The following is a 25,381-nucleotide window of genomic DNA, read 5'->3' as shown; positions in this document are numbered from 1 at the left end:
GCAGAGGTTAATATCTACTCACAAACAGACAATACAAACATAACAGAAATCACTCTTTGAAACAAACTGCTCTTAAAAGGCAACTTACTTTTATTTATATACGAAAACAAAAAAAATTGAGGGTACATGCTTTCCCTTTGTAATGTTTGAATAATGCATTTGACAGAAATAAAATAAAAATAAAAAATGAAATAAAATGAAAATTTTATTATGTCAACAAAAATGCTTGTGCCACTAACTCTGTGAGGTGCTAGGTGCGGTTCAGAATGGCAGTATAGATTTCAGACACCTATAATAAAGCTATGGGATAAAAAGAATTTGTGATCCACAGCAAAGAGTCAGAAGACTATTACCGCTGCACATCTACCAAAACGTAGATCACATTATCGCCAATGATGTTAATGGAATGTGTATAAATTAAACAATTTGGTCGCCAGGTTATATGCAAGTGCAATTAGGTTTTATGGACCCAGATCTATATACTAAAGAGCTTACTTTGCAGCTGTACTAGCTCCGACCTATTCCAGCATAGAGTTAGTGGCAAATCGCTTATTACAAAGCAGCGATGGCAGCAATACAGATATACAAGTTTTTTTTTTTGTTTTTTTTTTTACACAGTACTTGAAGCCTTTAACAAAAGCGAAGCACAACAAAACTTTAGTCAAAGGCAATTACAACGTTATCCATATGTAACTTGAATGACATTAAACCAAAGGAGCAAAACTAGGACTGTCATGCTCCATTTCATTTGCATTTTTTCTGTTCACACCTAGATAACGCTGCACATGTAATGGTGATGTGAAATCCCATCAACACTACTACGTATTTTAATGCTAGGTGTGATTTACGCTTAAATGATTAGCTGTTTAAACTTAGCAACCCATGTAACACTGGCCAGGAATCTATTTCACCCAACAACTATGATAAGAGATCACATAAATAAAAATAAGAATGCTAAATAGCGCACATGACCGTGTTTGATATAGTATGTGTATGGGGGGACAGATGGGAAATTAAAGAGCCCTATGGACATTTAAGTCTGTTCCCTCTCAAAGAAAACGTCCCGAAACATAACCATTTTAACAATTACATGTTTTTGTTTTCCTTGCTATGAAATACTGAATGGACAAAGAGGTGATAACTGAAAGCAATATAAAAACATCTGGGGACTGTCTAAAAACAACAAAACAAAAGCACTTTGCATAAGACAAAATTTAAGAAATACAAATGCCGATATTTTTGAAGCAAAATACAACTTTCACTTGTGTCAGTATTTTGAAGGTCCAAATCCTACTCTTGAAAGTATACCCTTTTCCTCCCAAAATTACTGGATTGATTTCATCCAGGGTCAATTATATATAAAAAAAATATTCAATTTACAAAAAACGTTCCTTTCAATAAGACCCCTATATATATATAGATAAAAAATGTTACAAAACTGCCATTTTGAACTAGAAGAAAGTGAAATATTGCCAACCATCCAGCGCAAATAATAAAAAAATGCAGCTTTTGAAATATAATTGCAACATAAAATTTATTTTTTTGTTACTTTAGCAACTGTTCCCTACTTATGAGCACATCTGTCTATCTTAGAAGCCCTGATACTGGTGGAGTGTGCTAATGAAAGCGCTGTTGTACGTGAGCTCAGCGCTCACAGATGTGGAATGCTCAATCACGCTACTGATCTCCGGCAAGCTCTCCGCTGTATCCCCAAATCCATGGTAATGTCCGTACTGTAAACTTTCCCCAACACCATCAGACCATGAAGGCCTATGAGATACCCAGCTAGTGGGACTGCCATTAACATGCAATGACCCGCACATTGAAGATTTGTTTTCGGTGAGATTTCCGTGGTCATCTGCATTTTCCCCTATCCCGTTGAACGCCTTGGGAGATGCGCGGCACTTGGCTGGGCTTGTTTCCATAGTGCCGAGCTGTGCCACGGCTCCATTTGTTGCTTGTCCATTTGTTAAAGTACTGAAGGGTGAGCTACCGTTCATATCTGTATTAAGAAATAATCCTGTCACAAATTTGGAAATTATAACAAAATATTTTTTTCAAGTCAGTCAATTGCGTTACTAAATTGTGTTTTCGATTAGCGCTTACATTTCATAAGCGTGTCAGAATTTCATCTACTAAAGCTAAACATCTGCTGAAATGAACACATTTTGTGTGTAAAAATGTTTGCTTTATTATACATACCTTTAATATTGGTGCAATACGCGATACACCCAGGGACTGTGACACATTAAATGTGTGTGTGAATTACCAGAAGATTTGACTATTTCAATTCCCAATATTATTACACCTTATAAACCCTTATGAGCTCCTCCTGAGAGGGTCTTGGGTCTTGCAGTTTATAGTACCATTCAAGAATTTCCTCCACTAACTTTACAATACAGAGGGCCAGCTCGGCTCAGGGCCGGCCCTTCTTAATGCAAAATGATACCAGGGAGTTTCTATAAATCCCTGATCTAGTAAAAACTTTAAAACTTACCATTTAGTATAATAGTCGTGGAGATACTTGTGGAGCTACGAGACCCATAACTTTCCATCAATTATATATTAAAAACATAAAATGTAGTTTTGTCAACTGAAGAGAACAGAGTGGCTAAATCAGATATAATTAAGTTACAAGCCATTAAAGTCACTGAGTAAAGTAAATGTGAAGTTTGGGAGAACTTTCTCTTTCAGGCCTATGGCAGCAACCCCAATAACTATACCACTGATCCCACTGTAGTTCGGACTTCAGTAACTTGTGCTTTGCTTATCATAAGTAATCATTTGCTGGAGTGTGCGTTTCAGAGAATGATCTGTGCTTATGTGGGCAGATCCTAAACATCTACAGCGTTGGTAGAGTCAGTGAAGAGGAATCTCTGGCATACAGACTAAGCCATACTGGTTACAAACTTACACACACATTAAAAGAGAACTGTAGTGAGAAAAGAAAATGTTTCTTTAAATTCATTAAGTATTAACACCAACATAAGTGCACCGAAATGAAAATTCTGGCCCACAACCGAAAATGACCCCCCACCATTAAAGAAAACAACCCCCCCAAAAAAAACAAAAAAAAAAAACCCCACCACACTTTTCTTAAAAGAAACATACCAAAATTGCAATAACAAATTCATATCGTTATTGAATTTTTCCGTCCAATTTTGGTGTGTTACTTTTATTAAAAGTGTGGTTAACACACCAAAATTGGACAAAAATATTTGATATATATCTAAGCAGCAATCACACTCCTATCATGCCCAGGCAGCCAGTACATGCTAGAAACCAAGCATGATAGAAGTGTGATTACGGGCTCCATATGCCATGCTTTTTTTTTTCCTCACTACAGTTGTCCTTAAATTAAACAATTAAGGAACAAAATATATAGATCCATAAGTCTGAAAAGCAGAAACCTAAGAAAAAGACACAAATTTTATTCCTATTTCCAAAGATACCAATGTGATTATGTTTGGATTCATTTATTTTTATTTACATACTACCATACATAAAAATTATTGACCTTTCAAACAATTTATTAAACTTTGTGAATAATACACAAATATAGTCATAACTTGCATAAAAAGGGTCTGTTACTGGTAATAAATCGGACCTGTATCAAATTGTTTTTATGTAGAGGACTAGACCAAGTAATCCTAAAACCACTAATTATTTTGTGTGTATGTTTCATGTCAAACACTAACATTACAATAATTTATGTAGTATTGTTTCACTATACAAGGAGTTCATATAGAAACAGGCACACATTTACTATATTCCATCCTTTTTCAGTAAATTATAAAAATTATATATATATTATATAGTACATTTAATCTACTGATCAGTAATGTAACATTAGATGCAAACCAACATTTAACGGGCCATTACTAGGGAATAGATAGAAAGATTATATATATATATATATATATATATATATATATATATATATATATATATATGTATTTATATGTGTGTGTGTATTTTAAAAATGTTAAAAGCTGGGATTATTTTCATTAAGAGTGCAATAAAGACTACGCCCAAACTATTTTACTTATTTGATATGAAGCCATGGTGCAATAGTTAATGACTAGGAAGGTCTGTACCACCCCCCCAACGAAAGGACATTTTAAAAATAAGCATATTGACTGATGCAACGAAAAGGAGTTTGCATTGCAGACAATTTGCAAATATCAGCATCTGAAGGTCTAATAGACACTGTCTCCTGTGGTTTCAGATCTTCAAGCATCTGAGTCTTGCAGCAGCTGTCAGCAAGCTGCCCAATCCCACCTGATATCTCCACCGGGTGATTTTCTACATGCATGCTCTCAACATCATCCTCCATGTGCCCTGTCACAAGTGAATATTCCACGCCATTTACTAAAGAGAAGGGAAGAAATATGAACAGTATGAAGGCAATCTTCATTTATCAACATGAGAAAGACTGCTTGTATCTGTACCATCAAAAACTAGTTTTGTTCTCTATATTATGCATGTTCTATGATACAATTTATTTGACATTAGTAGGGAAGACAGGTTCCAGAGAAAAAAAAAAAATGGATCTTACACAAAAACCTTTTTAAAATAAATACATATAAAATGAATGGTTGCCCCTATACCTTACAAAAAAGTACCATGATCTGCATTTGTTTTTAGAACTTTCAACATGATGGTAGCACTACGAACTTTATAAAAAAAACAAAACAAAAAAAAAACAGAAAGATCAACAGATAAACTAACACGCACCTTCAGTTCTAGGTTTCTTAACAGATGAAGCCTCCACAGCATGGAAAGACCTTTTGCGATTGGCTCCCCCATTGAAATGGTTGGACGACACACTCTGGTGCACCCCATTTAAGGAGCTACTAAAATAGAAACCGTTGAGTTGACTGTTCTGGAGGTTTAGGAGGAACTGAGCACACTCTTGAAAACCCTGGGAGTGTGCAAGGTCAGCTGCAGTCAAGCCACTGGCATTCCTAAAGCTGTGTAACAAAGACTTGAATTAGATGCTGTATGTCGCATGATGAAAGCCATCAGTGGCTATCTGAGAGCGAAGCGAAACAATAAGCTTTACAGAACTCTCCTTTCCTACTGGAGGGGCCTCTAGCCAAATCATCACTCATTAGTAGGCTCTCCAGCAGCAAAGGGGCCTAATTGCAACTGTTTTCATTAAAATACAGCTAGCACCTAATGCTGCAACATAATTTATAAAATTAATATGCTATTCTCCAAATTACACATAAAATCAAAGATTCATTAAAAAAGTTTGAAGACTTCCCCTAATATTCTCAAAGATGCCTGAAGTCCCTAGTTTTAAAACACACTTCAGACAACAGACATTATGTTTGCTTTGCTCCTACCACTACCTAGCTACTTACTAAGCAAACAAACACTTTGTATGCAGAACTGTTAATGGTCTATGGTATTTATATGGCTTTTTTTTTGTGGTACAATATATAGTCTTTGACATCATTAATGGGGGAGTATATGAGAGTTGAGCCGTCTTACTGTAGTAGCAGTGCAGAAGCGCGCCTCAATAGAAGATGCTGATTGCAAACCAAGCTCATTGCATTGAAACAGGGAAAAAAAAAAAAAAAAAAAAAATCAGATGGACAGAACGAAACAAGGAATGAACCAAAAAGATTAAGAAGCTTTAAAATTAAGGAATTTATCTTAATCTAATTTTAGTAGAAGCACAAAAACAGCCCCCCCCAATATGTTTAGCTCATTAAAAGAGAGACTGTCCATCTGTAGGGTAAGAGAGTTGATTGGCTTTTCACTGTTGGCACAGATGTGCCTACAAGATAAATCAATAAGATTCTTTGGCAAATATGGGTAAAACGAATGGTCAGAGATGAAACAGTAAGGAATGATGTAGAGCAGGCAGTCAGCCGATGCATGGATTCCTATTTAAAAAGGACATTGTCTCCACAGGGTAAATAAAGTTTTAGATTATGAGTTTTGCCCACAATCATAGCAACTGCGAACTAAAATCTCAAAGTAGATGACCGCTTATTATAAAGGCGGCACTAAAGGGGGCTAGGGCACAAAACATGACTTGTTACAATTGTAGGCTGAAAATGCAACGGGGGAAACGGGCATCTTCCACATGAACTGCTACACCTCGTGTAAATAAAATGCTCTATGGACTGTAGCATGGCTGCTTAGGTCCTGGCTACACCCGTTATCGAGTGCCTGGTCATATACTTTCATTTCATCTTAAAATAGTTAGTGAACATGAACGTTTGCATGGTTGGTACTGCTTCATGTCACTGTGCTGGAACAAAATCTCAGCACGTCGTGGAATTTCCCTTTAATATGAAGACAGGCGTAAAAGAAACAAAAAGTAAAACCAACCCTAAGGCTTTATTTCCTGGACAGAATGAAACCTTCAGCAACTGAACATCTTTTAACGGAACCTTAAAAGACTGTAACTGCAGGTTCAGTTCAGATTATGTTGCATTTCTCTACTCCGCAGGTTCACAAAATTCTCCATTTCAGGGTCCACTGGAAATACAGAAACACTTTGAGAAAAGCCCAATTAAAACTATTAAACACTATTGTGTTATAAAAGGAATTGCACTTGTTTTTGCCTAAAGAAAATTCTTGTGTAACCCTGAAAAATTACTCAATGTCCTTAGCAATGGAAAATATCAAAACTATTTTGGGGGCTCCAGGTAATGGGGTGACTGCCACAGGAAGGAAATAGACTAAATCCATCTAGTATTGCATGACCTTACAAGACTATGAGCCCTCAAGAAAAAGAAATGAGTGAATCTTCAACTAAAACGGTTTAAAATGGACATTAAGAATGCATGATGGGTAAAGATTGCATGTGCCAATTATAAATTGATATATGGAATAATTTGTACAGCCATCAAAGCAATAGTATCAGCATACACCCCAAAATAAAAGAAAATATTGGCCAATCAACAAGCTCGTATTCTGTAATTTAATCTAGTGCCAATTATTTTTGTAGTATACCATGCACTAGTTGCTCGGTTTTACCGGAATATTTGACGTAAGCAATCATTTGTCTATTTTGTCCTTCCAATAAAGTATAAGTAAACTTAGATTTTAGCAAGCATACAATTCTATGTTTTCATTTTTCTCTCTCCAAAGGGGAAGCTTAATTTATGCACGGTCAGATTTTTGCAGCATAAGAAGGAGAGGTTAATAGTGAATTTAACATGCACGGGGTATCCGAGGACATCTTAAAATTTGAGTTTGCCTTCAAATCCCATTTCTATGTAATTACAGAAAATACAAAGTCGGTGGATGAAAAACAATTGAGACTCAGTAAGACAAACAACTTAAAGACAAAATTAACGGCTTGAATTTGTGGAAGGATTTTGAAGGTGTTTACATTACAAAGCATCAGCATTTTTTTTTTTATTTGCTTGGCTGTGTGCGTCTTAAAAGCAAAAAAAATTGTTTATGTCAATCAGAATAAAGCATGTCAGGAAGATATTATGGCCAAAACAATGGTCTGGAGTGTCTTATTGAAATAGGGAAGCGAGCAAAGAGTTAGATTCTCACTTTTTACAGCAAATAAGATGGCTTTGATCTCTAGATCGGTATAATAGATGGATGTAGATGATCTAATGAGTTAATGAAGAATTAAATGACTTTGATTTGGAGTACAATACACGGATGCAGATTATCTAACAAGCAAACATCTTTAAATCACAAAGATGAAGAAGCTTCAAGCAAGAAGTAGTTTTCACATACAAAACCCCCAAAGGACTGGCATTCTTGCTTGCAGGTCATTAGTAGCCAGGCCAAGCTGTCAGACCATAGTAAGACTGTGAAATGTACATATTTAACAGGGCGTCCCTCATTCATGATGTCAAATCCACATACCCAGAAACAAGGTAGACCACAAAGAAAGCCAAATCAGAACTCTTGTTAAGTTTTATCCCCCTGCCGTACGGACCTCGTAAGATATGAAATAGTTACACATTAGTGCATCCAATATTAAGCTTCATTTCATTATATTGTATATTAACTTCAGGAAAAGGCAAAGGGGAGCAAAGTAGCTCTTTTCAGTCTGATTCAGGCATGGATCATTGCTCACTAATGTCAGCGAATATTTCTGAGTGCTTTCAGACAATTTAAATAAAAATGTACCACATTTGCCTGCTTTTACATTAAGAATCAACGAGATAAGGCTACTCTGACCTTAGCAGTAGTTAGTTTAACTGATACAGTGGAGACTGTACTGTATATTAGGGTAACACATGCATGCAAAGTCTAAATTAAAATTCTAGAATGGAATTCCTAAATTAGCATTAAAACCAATCACCGCAACAAATACCTCAACAGTATGCCTTGTGTGCAGAAAGGAAGCGATACTGAACACTCATTGCCACAACTGTAAGGTTTTCGGATGAGCACCTGTGGCAGTTTCAGCAGTTTCTATTTGGGATGCTCCCCTTTCTAGGATTACTTGAAAAAATCAAGTCAATTCGAATTACGTAGCTGTAAAACATTGACACGTGTAGTTTTCACAGTTTAAAAAAAAACCTCTAGTTTAAAGAGGGACATGGCAAGTTACAGAAAAAATAAAACAGGAAACTTATCATAGAAGGGATCACATCATTCCAGGTAACATTACGATTTCAAAGCACATCTGTATACACAAAGAGTGCCCGGGTACAAGCAACAATTGTGTCTAGTAGTCCAATGCGACCAACTTAAAAAGGTACCCCCCTCCCCTTTTTTGGGTTTAAAACACTGGAAACGCTTGTGTTAACTGAATATGTACATTAACAATTAAGAGCACTTGCTACGCTTGGAGCGTTCATTGTTTTGGATTAAGGAAAAACACAATTCTACCCTGATCAAAGCTAGACTGTGGAGTTAGCAGGATATTCATAGGGAATTGGGGTTTATTTCAACGGAGATATACAGAACAGTGATTACTCCTGAGATTAATGCTGCAAACACAGTGTACGAGTTATTTGGTGTCAAAGTAAGCGTGATGTAAATTTGACACAGACCGTGTAATATTAATGCTGGACAAGCTGTGTAAGAGAACATGGCTGCATCAGGAGGAATGAAATAGCCCCGGGAATAACGAAGATATGTACCAACACGACCCAGCCGCACCGCGCGAAAGACAATGTTGGAATCAAAAAGGATGTTTAGGAACTTTGGATGAAGAGTGAAGAAGGAAAAACCCAACGGGTTATATAAATGGTGCGCTAGTTAGCTCTTTCTGATTTAGTGAACAAGAAATCTTCGTGCCAGGAATAGAAAACTACCATAAAATGCAGCAGTTCAAAAATGCCAAACTCCATAATATATGAAATTACGATGAAAATAAAAATATTGTAAAGAAAGCAGAAAATTATTTGCTTTTTTTCCCCTTTTTTTGGCACCAAGTAAAGGTGGGAACAAGATTTAGATTTTAGTGTAAAAGGACAAGATCAAGTGAAGATAAAACAGACCATTTTATGGATATAGTCTGGTCAAAACCATGAAAAATAACAGTGTTTAGGGCAAAGACACAGAGGAATCCATAGCCAGAAGATGGGATGACTTGGCTTGGAAGACGAAGATGCAGTGAGTAACAAGGAAGTGTTCTAACATCTATTCAGAGGAAGTAGTTCACAAAGAAACCACTGCAAAAATGCACACTAAGAGTGTAAGGATTAGTCTCTACACTGAAACAAAAACAAGAACGTCCTCATTAAGAGGCAGGGATTTAACCTGCAACAGCCATGTCCACCTATTGGATGAGCCTCTGGATACTCAGATGCAGCAAAGAGTTTGCCAACTAACAGACAGTAGGAGTCTACAAGCGAGGAAGTTCTAGGGTCAAGACTAGTTAGACTGTGACATTGGTAGTTTCCTAACTAGACTGTTCCAAAGGAGCGAGAAAACTTGTAGTCAACGAAACCAAGCCCAAAAGAAGAATAGCTGGAAGGCCAAACCAAGGGAGTCGGAAGGAAACTAAAATTGCAGCCAAGGTCAAAATGTAGAACGCCATAAAATAGGACAAGAGGCCCTTGATTGGGCACCAAAAATGAAAAATGGAGACCGAGTCCTGAACAAAAAAAATGGACAAATCCAATCAAAAACCATCCTGATTGATGGACATGAGAAACATATGGCATAGGTGTCCCACGTTTGTCCTCTGCATGCTTCTGATGGTAAAAAGCTAAAGCCGCCAGCCAGCAACAGATGGGCATATTGTTGTCCACCTTGAGAATCGAGTAGCTGACCTCTTTCGCAGCTTAGTGGTAAGCAAGGGTGGGAACAGAAAGTAGAGACATTTGCCCGGGTAAGTACTCAACAGACTAGTACCATAGCATTCGGTTTGTAGGGGTACAAAAAAGGCTCGCAAGGGCAAGAAGAAACTGCAATCAACAAACTGATCTGAATCGGGCAAGGATAAAGAAAACAAGGGATATAATGAGAAACGCTAAACCAGAGCTCTCAATTAGAGGAATCCATAACATAGTAAAATTCAGAGCTTGGTGGCTGAAAAAGTGCTTTCTCACAAGAACAGAGACGAAATAGAAACAAATAAAATTAGATCTTTGGTTACTTTTTGTTTTTCTTTAATGCAACAGAGTATATTTCTAAAATGAGAGTATTTGCAAGTAGAGACAAAGTTGTTAAAAAGCCAAACAAGGGTGGGGAGAGTTTATATTCCCGCGCCGGTTGTTTTAGTCTCTGCAAATAAGGCCCTTTTTACCATTTCTCCGTTAATGATAACTTCTATCTTGCAGGTGTACATATTTTTTGAAAAGCACACACAGCATATGTTGTGGTGGTGGTGATGGAAAATCACCCCCTATATATTTTATGGAAAGTATCATTAGTGAAAAGGTATTTTACACCTTAGTTATAAAGATTTATAAAGATTTAACATTTGCCATGGGCATTTTAGATGGCTTTCATATTTAGAAAAAAAATTGTGTAAAATCAAAAGAAAACCAATAAAAAATGTTACGATAAAGGAGAATAAAAATCTCGAAAAAAAAATAATAGAATGCTATGCAGATGAAGTTCTTGTTTTCACTTGTAATTCCTATAATTTCCCCCCTACCAGAAATTTCCAATAAGTAATCAAAATTTACTTGAATTCTGTGACATCAGAAAGAGCATAATATAGAAGAAAAAAAATTAATGGAAATACAACTGGGGAAAAAAAATATACCGCAGCCATCATAGATGGTAAGTAGAAGTCCAAGAACACAGAAGTGAAGTTGTTTTGAAAACGTTTCCAGGAAAAACAAATTAGAATGAATTAGGCGATTTCCAGATAGGACAGCAGCAGCCAATTCTCTTAAATTAAGCTATGTGCAGCATTATTGCTACAGGAAATGCATACGACCTGCGTGTTAAACAAAACAAACAAGAACAAAAAATGACTCAAAAAAAAGTCTCCAAGTTTTTGGTTATTATGTTCTAAGAGAATACAAAATAAAGGAATTTCGTAAAGCGCTCACAGCAATTCCTGAAGCCTCCGTTGCTTGGGAAATATTTGTAAATGGCGTAAAACAATATTATCCAGTGTCCTCATGTTAATATAAATCACTATATTAAGCCTGCCTGTGGACTAGTGAAATTAAAGGTTCCAAAGATCTCTTCTTTGAATGGGTCAGCACTACAAATTAAACAATTAAATGCATAGATCGAATAAAATACAGGATGAAAGTTTATTTCAAGAGGTTTTAGAAGCTTAACATAAGCACGTTTTTAATTTATTAAGTGTGTGGTGGATAAGTGCAACAGTGTCCCAGCAAAAGTGGTAGAGCCTTAATACAAAAAAAGGGATTTAAACATGCATGGGACAGGCATATGGCTACGCGGAATCTGAGACAAGAACAACGGCTGATTAAGGTCCGAGTCTTTACACGTCTGGAAATAAACGGGCAGAGTAGATGGGCCGAATGGCTCTTATCTGCCATCAGATTCTATATTTCTAATCTTGTCAATAACACTAGTGTGACAGCACAACTGCATATAGGTTTTACAAATGATATTATTTTGAGAAGGAAATTTGGTTCCTTTTGGTATTTGGCACAATGGCCCCTGCCCTAGAGTTCGACATCATCCTATAGATAGACTTTTTATTATTGACAGGGTGGTGTTTATATCAATATAATGATTTATTACGCAATCCTCATTAGGGGGGGTATTATTCACAAAATAAATCTTGTTGCCTATTGTCATTTACCAAAATGTGACAACACAGAAAGCGAGACCGTGCACGTCAACTGTCAATAGTGATTTAAGCACTTTTATTATATATATGCTTAATTCATTAATAAAAGTGCAACGTTTGGATGTTTTATGCATGAAAAGGTAAATATAATCACCCAAATTAAAGTACTCTGAGATTACTGAATTACAGTAGGTTTCAGAGCATCAATAAAAAAAATCCCTACTAACAGTAAAAGTGAGAGGCTGGAATTGCATGAACACTTCAGAAACGCAACGCTATGCCCACCCAATGGACCACAGATCCAAACCATGAACAAATACAAAACAGCTCACTGTGTGCCGGTATTCTTCAAATGTTTGCAGCATTAATGAGGAGAAAACATGCACTGTGGTTCTATCAATATTAATGGTGGTGTTCACAAATAGGTCTAGAAACCGGTCACTATACAAGCTGCTGAAGGAGAAAAGCACATGTAATGTGAAAAAAACACATAGAAAATACATCAAGATGACAATGCTTAAACAATATATAGATATATAAATATAAAACACATTACTTATACAGTAATGCATGTATCCTAACTATTAAGGAGATCGGGGGACTTATTTTAACTCCACTCCATGTTGGCAGGAGGAGGAAAGGGCTACAATCCTATCTATAAACAATAAAGGACAGGGATGTCAGACTTCGGCCTTAGTGTTTGATCAATCCCCTGTTTGTATGATCAGCTAGCCAAGAAAGATGGCACTCGTAACCCAGAGACAGTTGAGTGGCCGCGGTTGGCTAGCGATATACTAGAGACATTATACACTATTTTATTAGGTCCAAAACCTTAGTCTAAATTCAGGGGGAGAAGTTACGTGCATCTTAATGATAATAAATATCTCTGTGTGTTTAGGCTAATTTTGGTAATATAATATAAAAGAAAAGGAAAAAAAAATTAGTAAATCAAAAATACATACTTGATTTGTGCTCCATTTGCCACCAGGGCCTTTAGGCAGTCCATACTACCAGCCCTTGCTGCTTTGTGTACAGGGGTTTCCCCTACATAATCCTAAGAAGAGAACAAAAAATATGCAAGGTGTAAATTTGAGTCTATTCACTAAGGGGAGAGTTGACACGATAGTTCTCAGTGCAAGGACTTCATTACACGTTAAGGTACAAACCCAATGAGATTTTTTATGCAGGAAGAGCTTGGCCGGCTCTGTATCAAGAGATAGTACATCGATAAAGTTCCTCCAAAGTCTCTTAACCCATTCATGTATGCATTATAGGGCAGACTCGGTCCTTCTTATTGGAGAAACTCACTAATGTTGGCCCTTCACAATAGCTCTCACATTTAAAACTACATAGTCCACCATAAGCTGCCAATTCTTTCAACATAACAAGAAAGGTTGATATTAATCAACATGCAAAAGGGATGAGTAACAAACTCTAACAAGACAGCCTACTTTCGATTAACATCACAGCCAGTTTACTGCATAGTATTATTATTATCTTTTATTTATATAGTGCCAACAATTTACACAGCGCTTAATACAATACCTATATTCAAGGGGTATGACAAGACGAGAATTGACAGACTCACCAGGTTTTCACTCACTCAACCGCAGCAAAAAGAACTGCCGGTTTAAGTACAAAGTATCTTTAATATTATCTGGAACAATATTACCATATAGTGCAAAATAAAGGCTTAAATCATGTACAGAGGCAAAGATCCAAGGAATATTGTCAGCGGTACTAGTTGTAGCACTCCATCAAAATAACAGTGAGTAGTGACAGCTCATCAAACACGTAAACATGGAGAAAAAAGCATTTCAGTGCATTATCTCAATCCGATTATATATATATATATATATAATGTTATATGCAAATATACAGTTTAGTCCTTCAAACTATTATTTTTTTAAAATACGAGCTTGAGTTCGATGAGACTGGGGCATGCATTCTTTAGTCACAGCACTCAAAATATTCCCTGGGCTGGGGGTATTATTATTATTATAATAAGAAGATGCAGCTGCTGTTGTGCAATATAATACCAAACAGATGATATACTCCACACTCCCAATAAACTACAGGTGCAACTGCCAGATTTAACTGATATAACATATGAGAAGATTCTCAATGCACCTTGTCTTGTTATTGAAGTTAGAAAACGAGGCTTCTGTCTCATGTAACCCCTTGCCTGGCTGCCTCTACTGAAATGAGGAGGGGATAGTCCATACCCCTCCTGCACATGCTCAGTAGCACGCCCTTTGAAATGAGTAGACGTAGCAGCAGCCAATCAGATGCAAAATGGACTTCTGTAATAATTTAACATGAAAAATAAGGCTAGAGTGTCCGTTTAACAACATTAGAAGATCCTAAACATCTGCATTAATAATGTACCTGTTTATTTATAAGAGCGCCAGCTTGAATCAGCCACAAAAGGCAATGGGGATGGCCTCCAAATGCGGCGATGTGTGCAGGAGTTTGGGCAAACCGTGTGGTGCTGGCATTAACCGAACAGCCGGCTCCGACAAGTTGAATAAGGCACTCCAACTACATGAACAAGACAAAATGAATTAATTGATAGGGCTATAAATGTATTTTCTATGCATACAAAGGACAGCTGGACTCCTACAAATTGGGGCCAACAGTAACATTCCATTACCTTTTCCCTGAAGGGCATTTCAACTGTTACCATCTCAAACATTCAAATTTATTACATAAGTGTTTTTTTTTTATGAATACAATAAACAACAACATGTAGGATTTAGTAAACGCAACCAATACTTTCTGCAGAAGACTTTGGCTAAGAAAATATATCATGTTTAAAAGCAGAGGTAATAGTTATAATATTAACCGTATATAACCCACCAAAGCCAATTGTTAAAAACCCCATTATTTGGGAGACAGGTGACAGATGCGCTATGATTTTACTTCTATAGCATGGAGTTAAGAGCATGTTGGTTCTTGGACTTCTGAATAAGATTTTCATCAAGTGTGAATGCTGTTTTAATCTGGTCTTCCATCAATATGGTAATTGAGGAGAATTAATGGTCAGGGGGAGTGGAGGCAAACATTCCTGTGAACGGAGGAGGACTGGAAAGCCCCGCTTGGAATTTTAGTAAATACAGACAGGAAGCCATGACTAAACTGGCACAGGTCGAAAGCTTGTAGGATTCCTACTGCCACCGAAGGTTCAAGATGTTAATGCCACGCGAGCTCTCCAAACATAATAAAGTCGGTAGCACATGGGTGGAGATTTTCCGCAGCTTTTGTAGCAAACCTGGGGCTGCTTTAACGCTATACAGCATGTAACGTAATAACATAGATCCTGCACAGCCACCATCTGCAATCACAGAACACTTTATTGGGGCAGCGAAGACATTAACCATCGCTCGTCTATTCTTGTACTGCACCGATCACGCTCATCGCACATTATCCTCCCCCAGGGCCACATTTTTGTTTTGTTTTTCATTCCCTCTGAATAAAACCCATTGACACTAATATAGTAACAGATTTGAAAGAAAATCATAACTTTACAAATGGGCCATACTCAAATGCAAAATACAAGAATAATTAAATGAGGGCACTAAAATAGAAAGACACAATGGGGTCTATTCACGATAGGAAGAGTTTACAGGAAAGAAAGATGCTTAGCTGTGATTTAAGTTATCCTTTACTGAGAGGGTGGCAGAAGAGTGGAACAGCCACCGAGCAGAAGCGGTAAAGGTCCGAGTCTCTACATGAGGAACAACGGGCAGACTCGAAAGACCGACTGATTCTTATCTGCTGTCAAATTCTATGTTACTGTTTCTGCTCGCTGACTTTGTGACATTAAGGTCCAGTTACAGTGAGCTTCATAAGTTACAGTGACGCGAGTTAAACCCACAACTCTCCTTTTAGTGAATAGACCCTAAAGTCCCTCTGCTTTAATTACCATCACGCCTTAATTACAATCACACATCTTTATTTCCCTATAAAGAATGTATTCCCCTACTTTGTCTTAAGTTCATCGATACTTAGACCCCCCCCCCATTTTCATTGCCTAGAACCCCCTTCAACACACCCATTAACGCTATTGTCCCAATCCATGCCAGCTAGCAGTCTGCCTTTGTCTCCCATCCCTCCTCCTTCCTCCCCAGCGGCTACTGAGCCTGATCTCACTCCCAGTACATGGCAGTGGGAACACGCCCCTCCTTGGGCCACGCCTCCCTCTTCTCTCCTCCTACTTTTCTTTGTTTTACTTGACCCTGCTCACGGCCCCTCCCCTACTTATAACTGTCAGGATTAGAACCAGAAAAAATGGCGCTAACTCCGCCTACTCGCCCAACTATTCCCGCCGCCACCGTCTTCAGCCTCTATAACCTCAGTATCCAGTCTACACCCAAATCCCGGTGGTCACCTTCCCGAAGTGCGCGGCCCAGTGTATAGGGGTCCAGCCGTAGCAGGAGTCCTCCTTGCCGAGCTGCTGCGCCGTGTTCCCAGGCGGGCCTTGCAACAGAGAGGTGAGGCAGTGCAGGTCCCCATCCCGACAGGCTCGGTGCAAGGGAAAGCGGAGGCTCAGAACCTCCTCACTGGAGAAGCCTGGCTCCGAGCACACAGACATCATGACTACCTGCAACGGACCCCGAGCGCACACTCACACACACCGGGGGCGGGAGGTGGAGCGCTGCTGGTAACGCCCCCTACTGACTGTAACCCAATCACTGCCAGGGCGGGAACATACACAGCTCGGGAGTAAACACAGCCACAGTCTCGGCGTGGTTGTTGGCGCATGCGCATTAGTGATGGGAAGTTCGGATCATTAAAGTGAATCGGATCATTTCGATTCGTTCACTGAAATGATCCGATTCATGATCCGGATCTTCGGATCACTCAGTGTGTCTGCACGGAGTTACTGTTTTCCAGTAACTCCGTGCAGGCACACTAACGATTGGCCCCGCCCCTTTCATTATGAATCCTCCCCCCTGCCTCCAGTGATGTCAATGAAGGCAGAGAGTCGTTCAAAGATTCGGATCTTACAGGGATCCGAATCTTACAGTGATCCGGATCACTGTAAGATCCGGATCATTGTAAGATCCGGATCATTGTAAGATCCGGATCATTGTAAGATCCGGATCTTTGAACGACTCTCTGCCTTCATTGGCATTGTAATCATTCAGAGAATGTCACCATACTGTTATAAATAAATACATTCATAATCACTGCCCCCAGGATTTACATTCCCCTTTACCTGCAACTGCACCTTAAGCTAACTTTATTAAATTAATTAAATTAACTCTCACCATTAAATTAACCCTAAACACCCCATCAACCATGACTGCCCTAAAATTAACCCTTAACACCCCATCAACCATGACTGCCCCTAAAATTAACCCTTAACACCCTATTAACCATAACTGCCCCCAAATTAACCCTAAACACCCCATTAAGCATAACTGCCCCTAAATTAACCCTAAACACCCCGTTAAGCATAACTGCCCCCAAATTAACCCTAAACACCTCATTAAGCATAACTGCCCCTAAATTAACACTAAAGACCCCATTAAGCATAACTGCCCCTAAATTATCCTTAAACACCCCATTAAGCATAACTGCCCCCAAATTAACACTAAAGACCCCATCAACCATACCAATTTATTAGGTAATTTATCTGGAGTACATGCAATTAATTTAGGGGCAGTTATGGTTAATGGAGTATTAAGGGTTAATTTCAGGGGCCGTTGTGGTTAATGGGGTCTTTAGGGTTAATTTCAGGGGCCGTTATGGTTAATGGGATCTTTACGGTTAATTTCAGGGGCAGTTATGGTTGATGGGGTATAAGGGTTAATTTTATGCTGATGATTGAGGGTTAATTTAATTAATTTAATAAAGTTAACTGTAGGTGCAGTTATAGGTAAAGGGGGGCAAACTCAGGGGAATCTAAATCCTGGGGGCAGTGTGAACATTATTAATGTATTTATTTATAAAAGTATGGTATCAGTGATTTTCTCTGAATGATTCGAATCTCTGTAAGATTCGGATCCTTGTAAGATCCGGATCCCTGTAAGATTCGAATCATTCGACTCTTCGGTTCATTCGACTCTTCGGTTCATTCGACTCTTCGGTTCATTCGACTCTTCGGTTCATTCGACTCTTCGGTTCATTCGACTCTTCGGTTCATTCGACTCTTCGGTTCATTCGACTCTTCGGTTCATTCGACTCTTTGAACGAATCTCTGACTCTATGAGTCATCGTTCCTGTGAGAATTAATGAGCTGTAACCTGACCCCAGAGTGCTCTGCAGATGACTCACAGCTCTAGGATCAGGTTACAGCTGCATGATGATTCACAGACTGAACCGCTACAAACGAATCGTTCAGTCTAGTGAACCGACTCATCCGGATCACTAAAAAGAACCGGATCAAATGAACGATTCGTTCATGATCCGGACATCACTAATGCGCATAGCACCGGACTCCATTAGCGTGATGTGTGCGCTGTGTATGCACGCAGCTCGACACCGTGCACACACACGCACAATGTGAAGACGGCATGTTCCTGAATGCAGGACGTAAAACTATGAAATTGACTATGCGTTGCATTGAGGTTTTTTCGCTATCCGTGTGATGAATGTTTGCAAAACCATTCGTTTCCCTGCACTTTGACTATGCCATGTGGCCGCGGGCGTTAAATGATTTTTACGTTTTATAAGGAAAAATGTTTAAAAAAAAAAAATCAGTTTCCCATTAATACCGTCATGGCTCTCCACACTGGTACCTGTGTAGATTTTGTAGATTCACAGCCGAAATGGTGTTGAGGGTCCTGTAAGTATAGGTCCACAAAACCTGGTTTTTGGTTTAGTGTTAACAAAATGCTGGAAATTTTAAGTTTTTGAGCATATATTAATAAATTTTATGGTATATGCATTGGCTATTCAGTTAGGTGGAAGCAGCGTCAAAGGTGGAACATATAAATCTGGATTCAGTTATGCCTTTATCTGAAATGCCACAGTTCTTTAAGTGCATGTATATTTTATATATATATATATATATATATATATATATTTTGCGCCAGGGAAACAGAATTTTACCTGAAAGTTGTAAAAAAAAATGTTAATGTTAAGAATAGCTTTTTATTAATTTAAAATATTAAAATAAAAAATAGCTTCAATTATTATGGGCGGGTTTATCGGAAATGAGATCGCAACAGGAGTTAGGGTGTGGATGTTTGCATAATAAACTTGTCAGTTGACTCCCAATTTACTGACTACTTATACCGTAACAATATTTATATTCCCGGTTTCATTTTAAAGCACGCCTGTTATTGAAACTTTGGCATATTGTTCTAGCTGACGGACAAGCAAATGTATAGGGGACATTCAAATTACTTCAAATCCTAATTCACCCTTGATAATCCTCAAAGCCAGCATAGAAATAAAGACAGGTCTGAAGTAGTCATTGGACACACCTATCCATAATAGTTAAAACGGACACAAAAAGTGTGTTTTGTAAAGGATTTTAAGCCTTTCCTTAAATTATAATTGTTTTTCTTTCTCAAGAAAAATAGGACTTTCGTTGAAACAAGGCTACGTTCATCTCTTATCTCCCTATAGGGTAGTATTTTTAATGGGGTTTACTGGTATTGAAGGCGGGTTAAAGTTTTTACATGTAGTGCTAGCGCAATGAGATGTCAGGGATTTTATAATTTTTATTTTTTGAACTGTTAGTGCAATGTGGAACGATATCTTGTACATCGTGTATATCAGATGTCACAATGACATCACTGAGCTCACTGTCTTGTCTTATCTTTTTTCCTTTGTTGGAAGAGGGAGGACCATTGTTTGTCACTCTCTTCCCTCCTTTCTCCCTTGCACTGATCACACTGTGATCAGCCAGCAGGGGGAGTAATCGAAAATCCCAGCAGAGTCTAGAAAGACCCTGCTGGATCTCTCATCTTCTCCAAAGAGCTTCCAGTGGATGTCCTTGTGTAACATGGTACCTACAAAATGGGCTACCCTGTCCCCTCCTATTCCACGCTTCTGCTGCCCAGCCCCATATTTCCAGTTCAAGCCACCCAGCCTTTTCCTTGGATATGGGCCCCCAGGCCAGTGACAGATTCAAGAAGCCAGGGCTCCCTTTTTGCCAGGTATTGGTTGTAACATTAAATTTATATCTCACATACACACTGATATATATACACACACATAAAAAATAATTGATTGTGTATTGTTATTTCAATGATTCAGCAGGCAAATGCGTAATTAGTGGGAAATTAGTGGGAAATGCAGCCCTTAAGTCTTTAAGTAATAATTTTAATATTAAAGGTATACGTCAGTGTTCAATTTAGCCATTTAAACAAAGAATGTGTATTAAAGTGTTACATTGGGAGCACTTTCTGTGCATGCACATGGAGGTCATATTAGATCCCACTGCAACTCTCACTGAGCAAGTAGTGACTGGCTGTAGGTATACCATGTGTCAGGAGAAACACATTTCCTGGTAATTAGCTGGTGATGAAAAAGGGGCAGATGAATATTGAGGTTCTCTGCAGAATCCTCCCATGCATTTTCAATGTGGGAATCATGAAAATTTAAATTTACCAAAATGTATGTTATGGCTAGTGTCCCTTTAAGAACTGTAAATATGAACAGACTTTTTTTTTTTTAATTTGGAGCTTTTACCTACATATACAGCTAGGTGGGGCTGGAGGGCTCACAATTATTTTCCGCATGCTCCTCATTTTCTGGTTTATACTTCTGAAAAGCTTAATCAGTACACATGCGTATTTAAATCATATTCATTACCCATGTTTGAACAAACAAGACAATTCCGCAAGAACTGGACTGTAGTATGGTAAAACGGGGATCCCAATCGGAGCCTCTATTCTGATGGCTGCCAGCTATGGCTATAAATAGAAAGTGGGTATGATGTCATCCCTGCAGAATAAAAATCCGACTGCTTGCTAGTATTTGGCCAGCAGGTGGCTGCTGATGTGCAGCCTGGTATTTGCATAGGCATTAGATGTAATTCTTTATGAATGCTTCAAAAATAGACCATTTGTAGATGTAAATGTTTTATTATTTCTTGATTATAATATTTGGTATTCTGAAGATTACGTGAAGCATCTTTTTATACAATCCGGGCAGACGCGTAAGGACACGTATCAAAATCAACACTTATGTAAAGGTTGCAAAAAGCCTTTTTATTGACAAAGACCTGAATTATTGAATGACTGCACAAGATAGTGTGAATTTCTTGTTTAAAATTGAGCCATAACGCATATGTGTGCCTTATCAATGGGCACTAATTCTTAGTCCATGTTCTAACTGAAATGTCTTTTGATGATTGTATTTGATTGTCATGAAATTGACACAAGGACAAAATTAAGCATGAATAATAAACAGAGACAGCATTAAAAGTCTGCAATAGAGATGCAGGGTCATGTTTCTAGACAGTACTAATGCCAAGAAACTAAAGCTTTCATTTAATACAATGCAGATTTAGGGAGTCATGAACATGCACAGTCGTGTGAAAAAGAAAATACACCCTCTTTGAGTTATGTGGTTTTACATATCAGGGCATAACAACCCTCTGTTCCTTAAGTGGTCTAAAAATTAGGTAAATACAACCTTAGATGAACAACAACACATGACTTATTACACAGTGTCATGATTTATTCAACAAAAATAAAGCAAAAATGGAGAAGCCATGTGTGGAAAAAGTACATCTTATGATTCAATAGCTTGTAGAACTACCTTTAGCAGCAATAACATGAAGCAATCCTTTTCTGTATGACTATCAGCCTCTCACATCATTGTGGATGAATTTGGGCCCACTCTTCAACGTTGCTGCAGCGCCGGCCTATCGGTATTTCAGGGGGGGGTTGGCAAAAGTGGCCAGTTTACAGGGGGGGTCACGTAATGCTTCCCTTTAGACATATAGCTCACCTATATGAGCTTGTCAGACACCCTATATCACAACCATTGTGAATTAACATAAAGCGCATGGTGAGGTCATGTTGGATGAGAAGGCCTGGCTCATATTCTAATTCATCCCAAAGGAGTTCAGTGGGGTTAAGGTCAGGGTTTGTGTTTGCATTTAAATTATCATATGAGGGAATGTCTAAAACTGGAGGGTCAGAGGTTAATGTGTAATGTAAGTACATTTTACTTACATTTACTATGCATTAAGCTATCTTGAATCTAAGACAAGACCAAAGACTGAGCAAAGTCTGCATCGCTACATCAGAAAAATGGACAGACTAGATAGGCTGAACCCTGAACACTAAACTCTATAAATGTTCATCAGCCAACGCTGTGATGATGGATCAGGCATTATCAGCAAAATTTAACAAAACAGTAGACAAACATACACAAACCTGCAGTACTAATGCACACTGAATGCTAATAGTGTGGTTAGATGGGAAAAGGAAATGCAGCTCTATTAAAACATTTCCTGTTGATTGACAGTTGGGCACCGAGGACGGTAAAATCGGTTCACCAATATGTGACAAAGCATCAACATCACCGCTTAAAATAGACTACAGAATCTTGAGTCTGTAGACAGCCCGTGAGTCATAGAAGCCTCCCCTTCCTGAGCAAACTTGTGCAAGATGGGAAGATTGCCTGTTCCAAAGGGAAACATGATTCTGATAATCTACCATTGAGAATTTTAATGATGGTATCCTGTTAGAGATCAAAAAATGCTAGTAATGTGGACATGTGCAGTAGCTCAAGGATCCATGTCTCACATTTGATGGCATTGTAAAAAAAAAAATCTAAATGACATGGTCCAAAGTATTTCATATAATCCAAGACATAACTGGATTGACAAATCCATCACTATTACAGACTGCTTTATTGCATTTACATTTGCAAAGATTAATGAAAAAGGATAGAATTTTGATAATACATATTTTTATGGCTCTTAAAATCATCATTATGAGGAAATGGAGACAGAATGCTGAAACATATAGGATACATTTTGAAAATCAAATCCAGTATCAATGCACAATGGAAAAGGGATATTATTACAGCCTAAATAATTTAAATGACTAAGCAAATTTGGACACCATAGCTAAATTGGTTATTTTTTAAAAAAAGACCTAACCACTCTTATTACAAGTACATGTCTTATGTGTTGTATGTGTTAATATAGTCTGGGATAACATTACGGGGATATTGTGTGAATGTTTTTTTATGATCAGTCATAACATTATAACCACTGACGGGTGAAGTGAATAACGCTGATAATCTTGTTATCGTGGCACCTGTCAGTGGGTGGGATATATTAGGCAGCAAGTAAACATTTTGTCCTCAAAGTTGATGTGTTAGAAGCAGTAAAAATGGGCAAGTGTAAGGATCTGAGTGACTTTGACGAGGGCCAAATCGTGGTGGCTAGACGACTGGGTCAGAGCATGTCAAAAACTGCAGCTCTTGTGGGGTGTTCCTGGTCTGCAGTGGTCACTACCTACCAAAAGTGGTCCAAGGAAGAAAAAGCGGTGAACCGGCGACAGGGTCATGGGCAGTCATTGATGCACATTGGCGGGGGAGGGGGGGTTGAAGGCTGGCCCGTGTGGTCAAATCCAACAGATGAGTTACTGTAGCTCAGATTGCTGAAAAAAGTTAATGCTGGTTCTGATAGAAAGGTGTCAGAACACATAACGCATTGCAGTTTGTTGCGTATGAGGCTGCGTAGCCACGGACCAGTCAGGGTCCCCATGCTGTCCAATGCCGAAAGCGTCTACAATGGGCACATGATCATAAGAACTGGACCACGGAGCAATGGAAGAAGGTGGTCTTGTGAAGTTCCCTCTTTTGCCGGCATCCACGTAATGTGAAAACGTGATTCATCAGGCCAACGGATCACATTTTTTTTTTTTACATCACGTGGATGGCCGGCAAAAGGGGGACCTACACAATATTAGGCAGGTGGTCATAATGTTATGGTTGATCTGTGTATATTTATATAAAAATAAAGGAAAACATGCCAGTGATGCCCCTGGAATCCCATAAAGCACCCAGGCCCCAACACCAGGGAAAACATAAGGGAGCCTAAGTCTGCCCATGACGTGTCATCTTGTGTGGGACTGTTTGGGCTAGAGAGATCATATTTAGATGCTCTGAATCCATATGACCACAAAGGGATATCTTGTTTTTAAATAAAGATTTTATGTAATTACTGTTCCATTGACTATATCACTTTTAGGAAGGAAACATGGGTGCCATGTTTGTATCTTGTTCAAGTGGCTTTACTCAAGCTGTACCACCAGAGGGAGCACCCCAGTTACACTGCAGTTTCTCTGATGCGTATTGCTCTGATTAAAGTTTTTATAATTTCACATAGGTGATGCTAACATTATTATTATAACTGTTTTCTATAGCACCATCGTATTCTGTAGTGCAGCATTAAACTGATTAAGTAGCTGTGTAGGGCCCCTAATGATCTCTACCCTCCCTCCCTTCCAAGTGGGAAAAATCTCTGCAAATATGCCACACATTCCTATCATTGCTGGATTGTGTTTTTTTTTTTTTTTTTTAAAATAAAGATATCTTTTGGGATCCTCAAATTGGCTAAAATGTAATCTACACATAGGTAATCTAAAACCCGTACATTGCTCTAGAGCTAACTGTGCATCTACAGGTTGGCTATTCCATTCATTGGAACCAGATTTGACCTACCAGGACACCAATGCCTTTGTTGCACCCAGCAGTACATTGTTCTCCATAAATACGTAATCTGGTCACAATTTGTTATCCGCAAAGCAATTTCAGGTTTCTTGAGGCCATAAGCAAGAAGATTTTATTCAAGTCTCAGAATTTACTATATTATGCTAAATCCTAATTCTTTTACCTATTAGGGATGCACCGAAATGAAAATTCTGGACCGAAACCGAACATTAGGCATTCACTTGGCCGAAACCAGAAAATGACCCCCCCCACACCTTTAAAAAAAAAAACGAAAAACAACCCCACTTTGATTGAAAATAAGTAACACACCAGAATTGGACAGACAAATTCAATAACAATATTATGTATATAATATAATATAATATATATGATTGCTAACAGTACATGCTGAAACCAGGGCATGCTAGGAGTGGGATTACAGCCTCCCTATGCCATGCTATCCCCCCAAGTTACACATCTATGCTAACACCCACACACATTCACAGTTGCCAGGGAGGAGGGGATCAAGGGAGACTAACACAGAAGTGAACCGAAGAACCCATATGGAGATGC

The 25,381-nt window shown here is 38.4% G+C and overlaps 1 protein-coding gene across 1 annotated transcript; it reads right to left on the bottom strand.

The window, feature by feature from the left end:
* Positions 1-1,105: 1,105 nt before the first annotated feature.
* Positions 1,106-16,888, bottom strand: ANKRD10 (ankyrin repeat domain 10). Its single transcript, XM_053455256.1, has 6 exons — positions 16,563-16,888; positions 14,561-14,713; positions 13,135-13,226; positions 4,738-4,973; positions 4,282-4,371; positions 1,106-2,002 (listed from the first exon to the last, which is right to left on the bottom strand). The coding sequence occupies exons 1-6, from the start codon at positions 16,767-16,769 to the stop codon at positions 1,590-1,592; spliced, it is 1,191 nt and encodes a 396-aa protein (XP_053311231.1). The 5' UTR covers positions 16,770-16,888; the 3' UTR covers positions 1,106-1,589.
* Between the last annotated feature and the right edge of the window lie 8,493 nt (positions 16,889-25,381).

Source organism: Spea bombifrons, chromosome 2 (genome assembly GCF_027358695.1).
Source record: "Spea bombifrons isolate aSpeBom1 chromosome 2, aSpeBom1.2.pri, whole genome shotgun sequence".
Classification (NCBI taxonomy): Eukaryota; Metazoa; Chordata; class Amphibia; order Anura; family Pelobatidae; genus Spea; species Spea bombifrons.
Note: the sequence above shows the minus strand (reverse complement) of the source record. Positions and strands in the feature narration are given on the sequence as shown.

Bases quoted from the DNA above. Each gene is read 5' to 3' on its own strand.
- ANKRD10 (XM_053455256.1), bottom strand. From the start codon at position 16,769: ATGATGTCTGTGTGCTCGGAGCCAGGCTTCTCCAGTGAGGAGGTTCTG. The intron at 4,372-4,737 runs GTGCGTGTTAGT...CCTTCTCTTTAG, and splicing joins TAAGAAACCTAGAACTGAAG to TAAATGGCGTGGAATATTCA. The intron at 2,003-4,281 runs GTGGGATTGGGC...TTCTTAATACAG, and splicing joins TCACCCGGTGGAGATATCAG to ATATGAACGGTAGCTCACCC.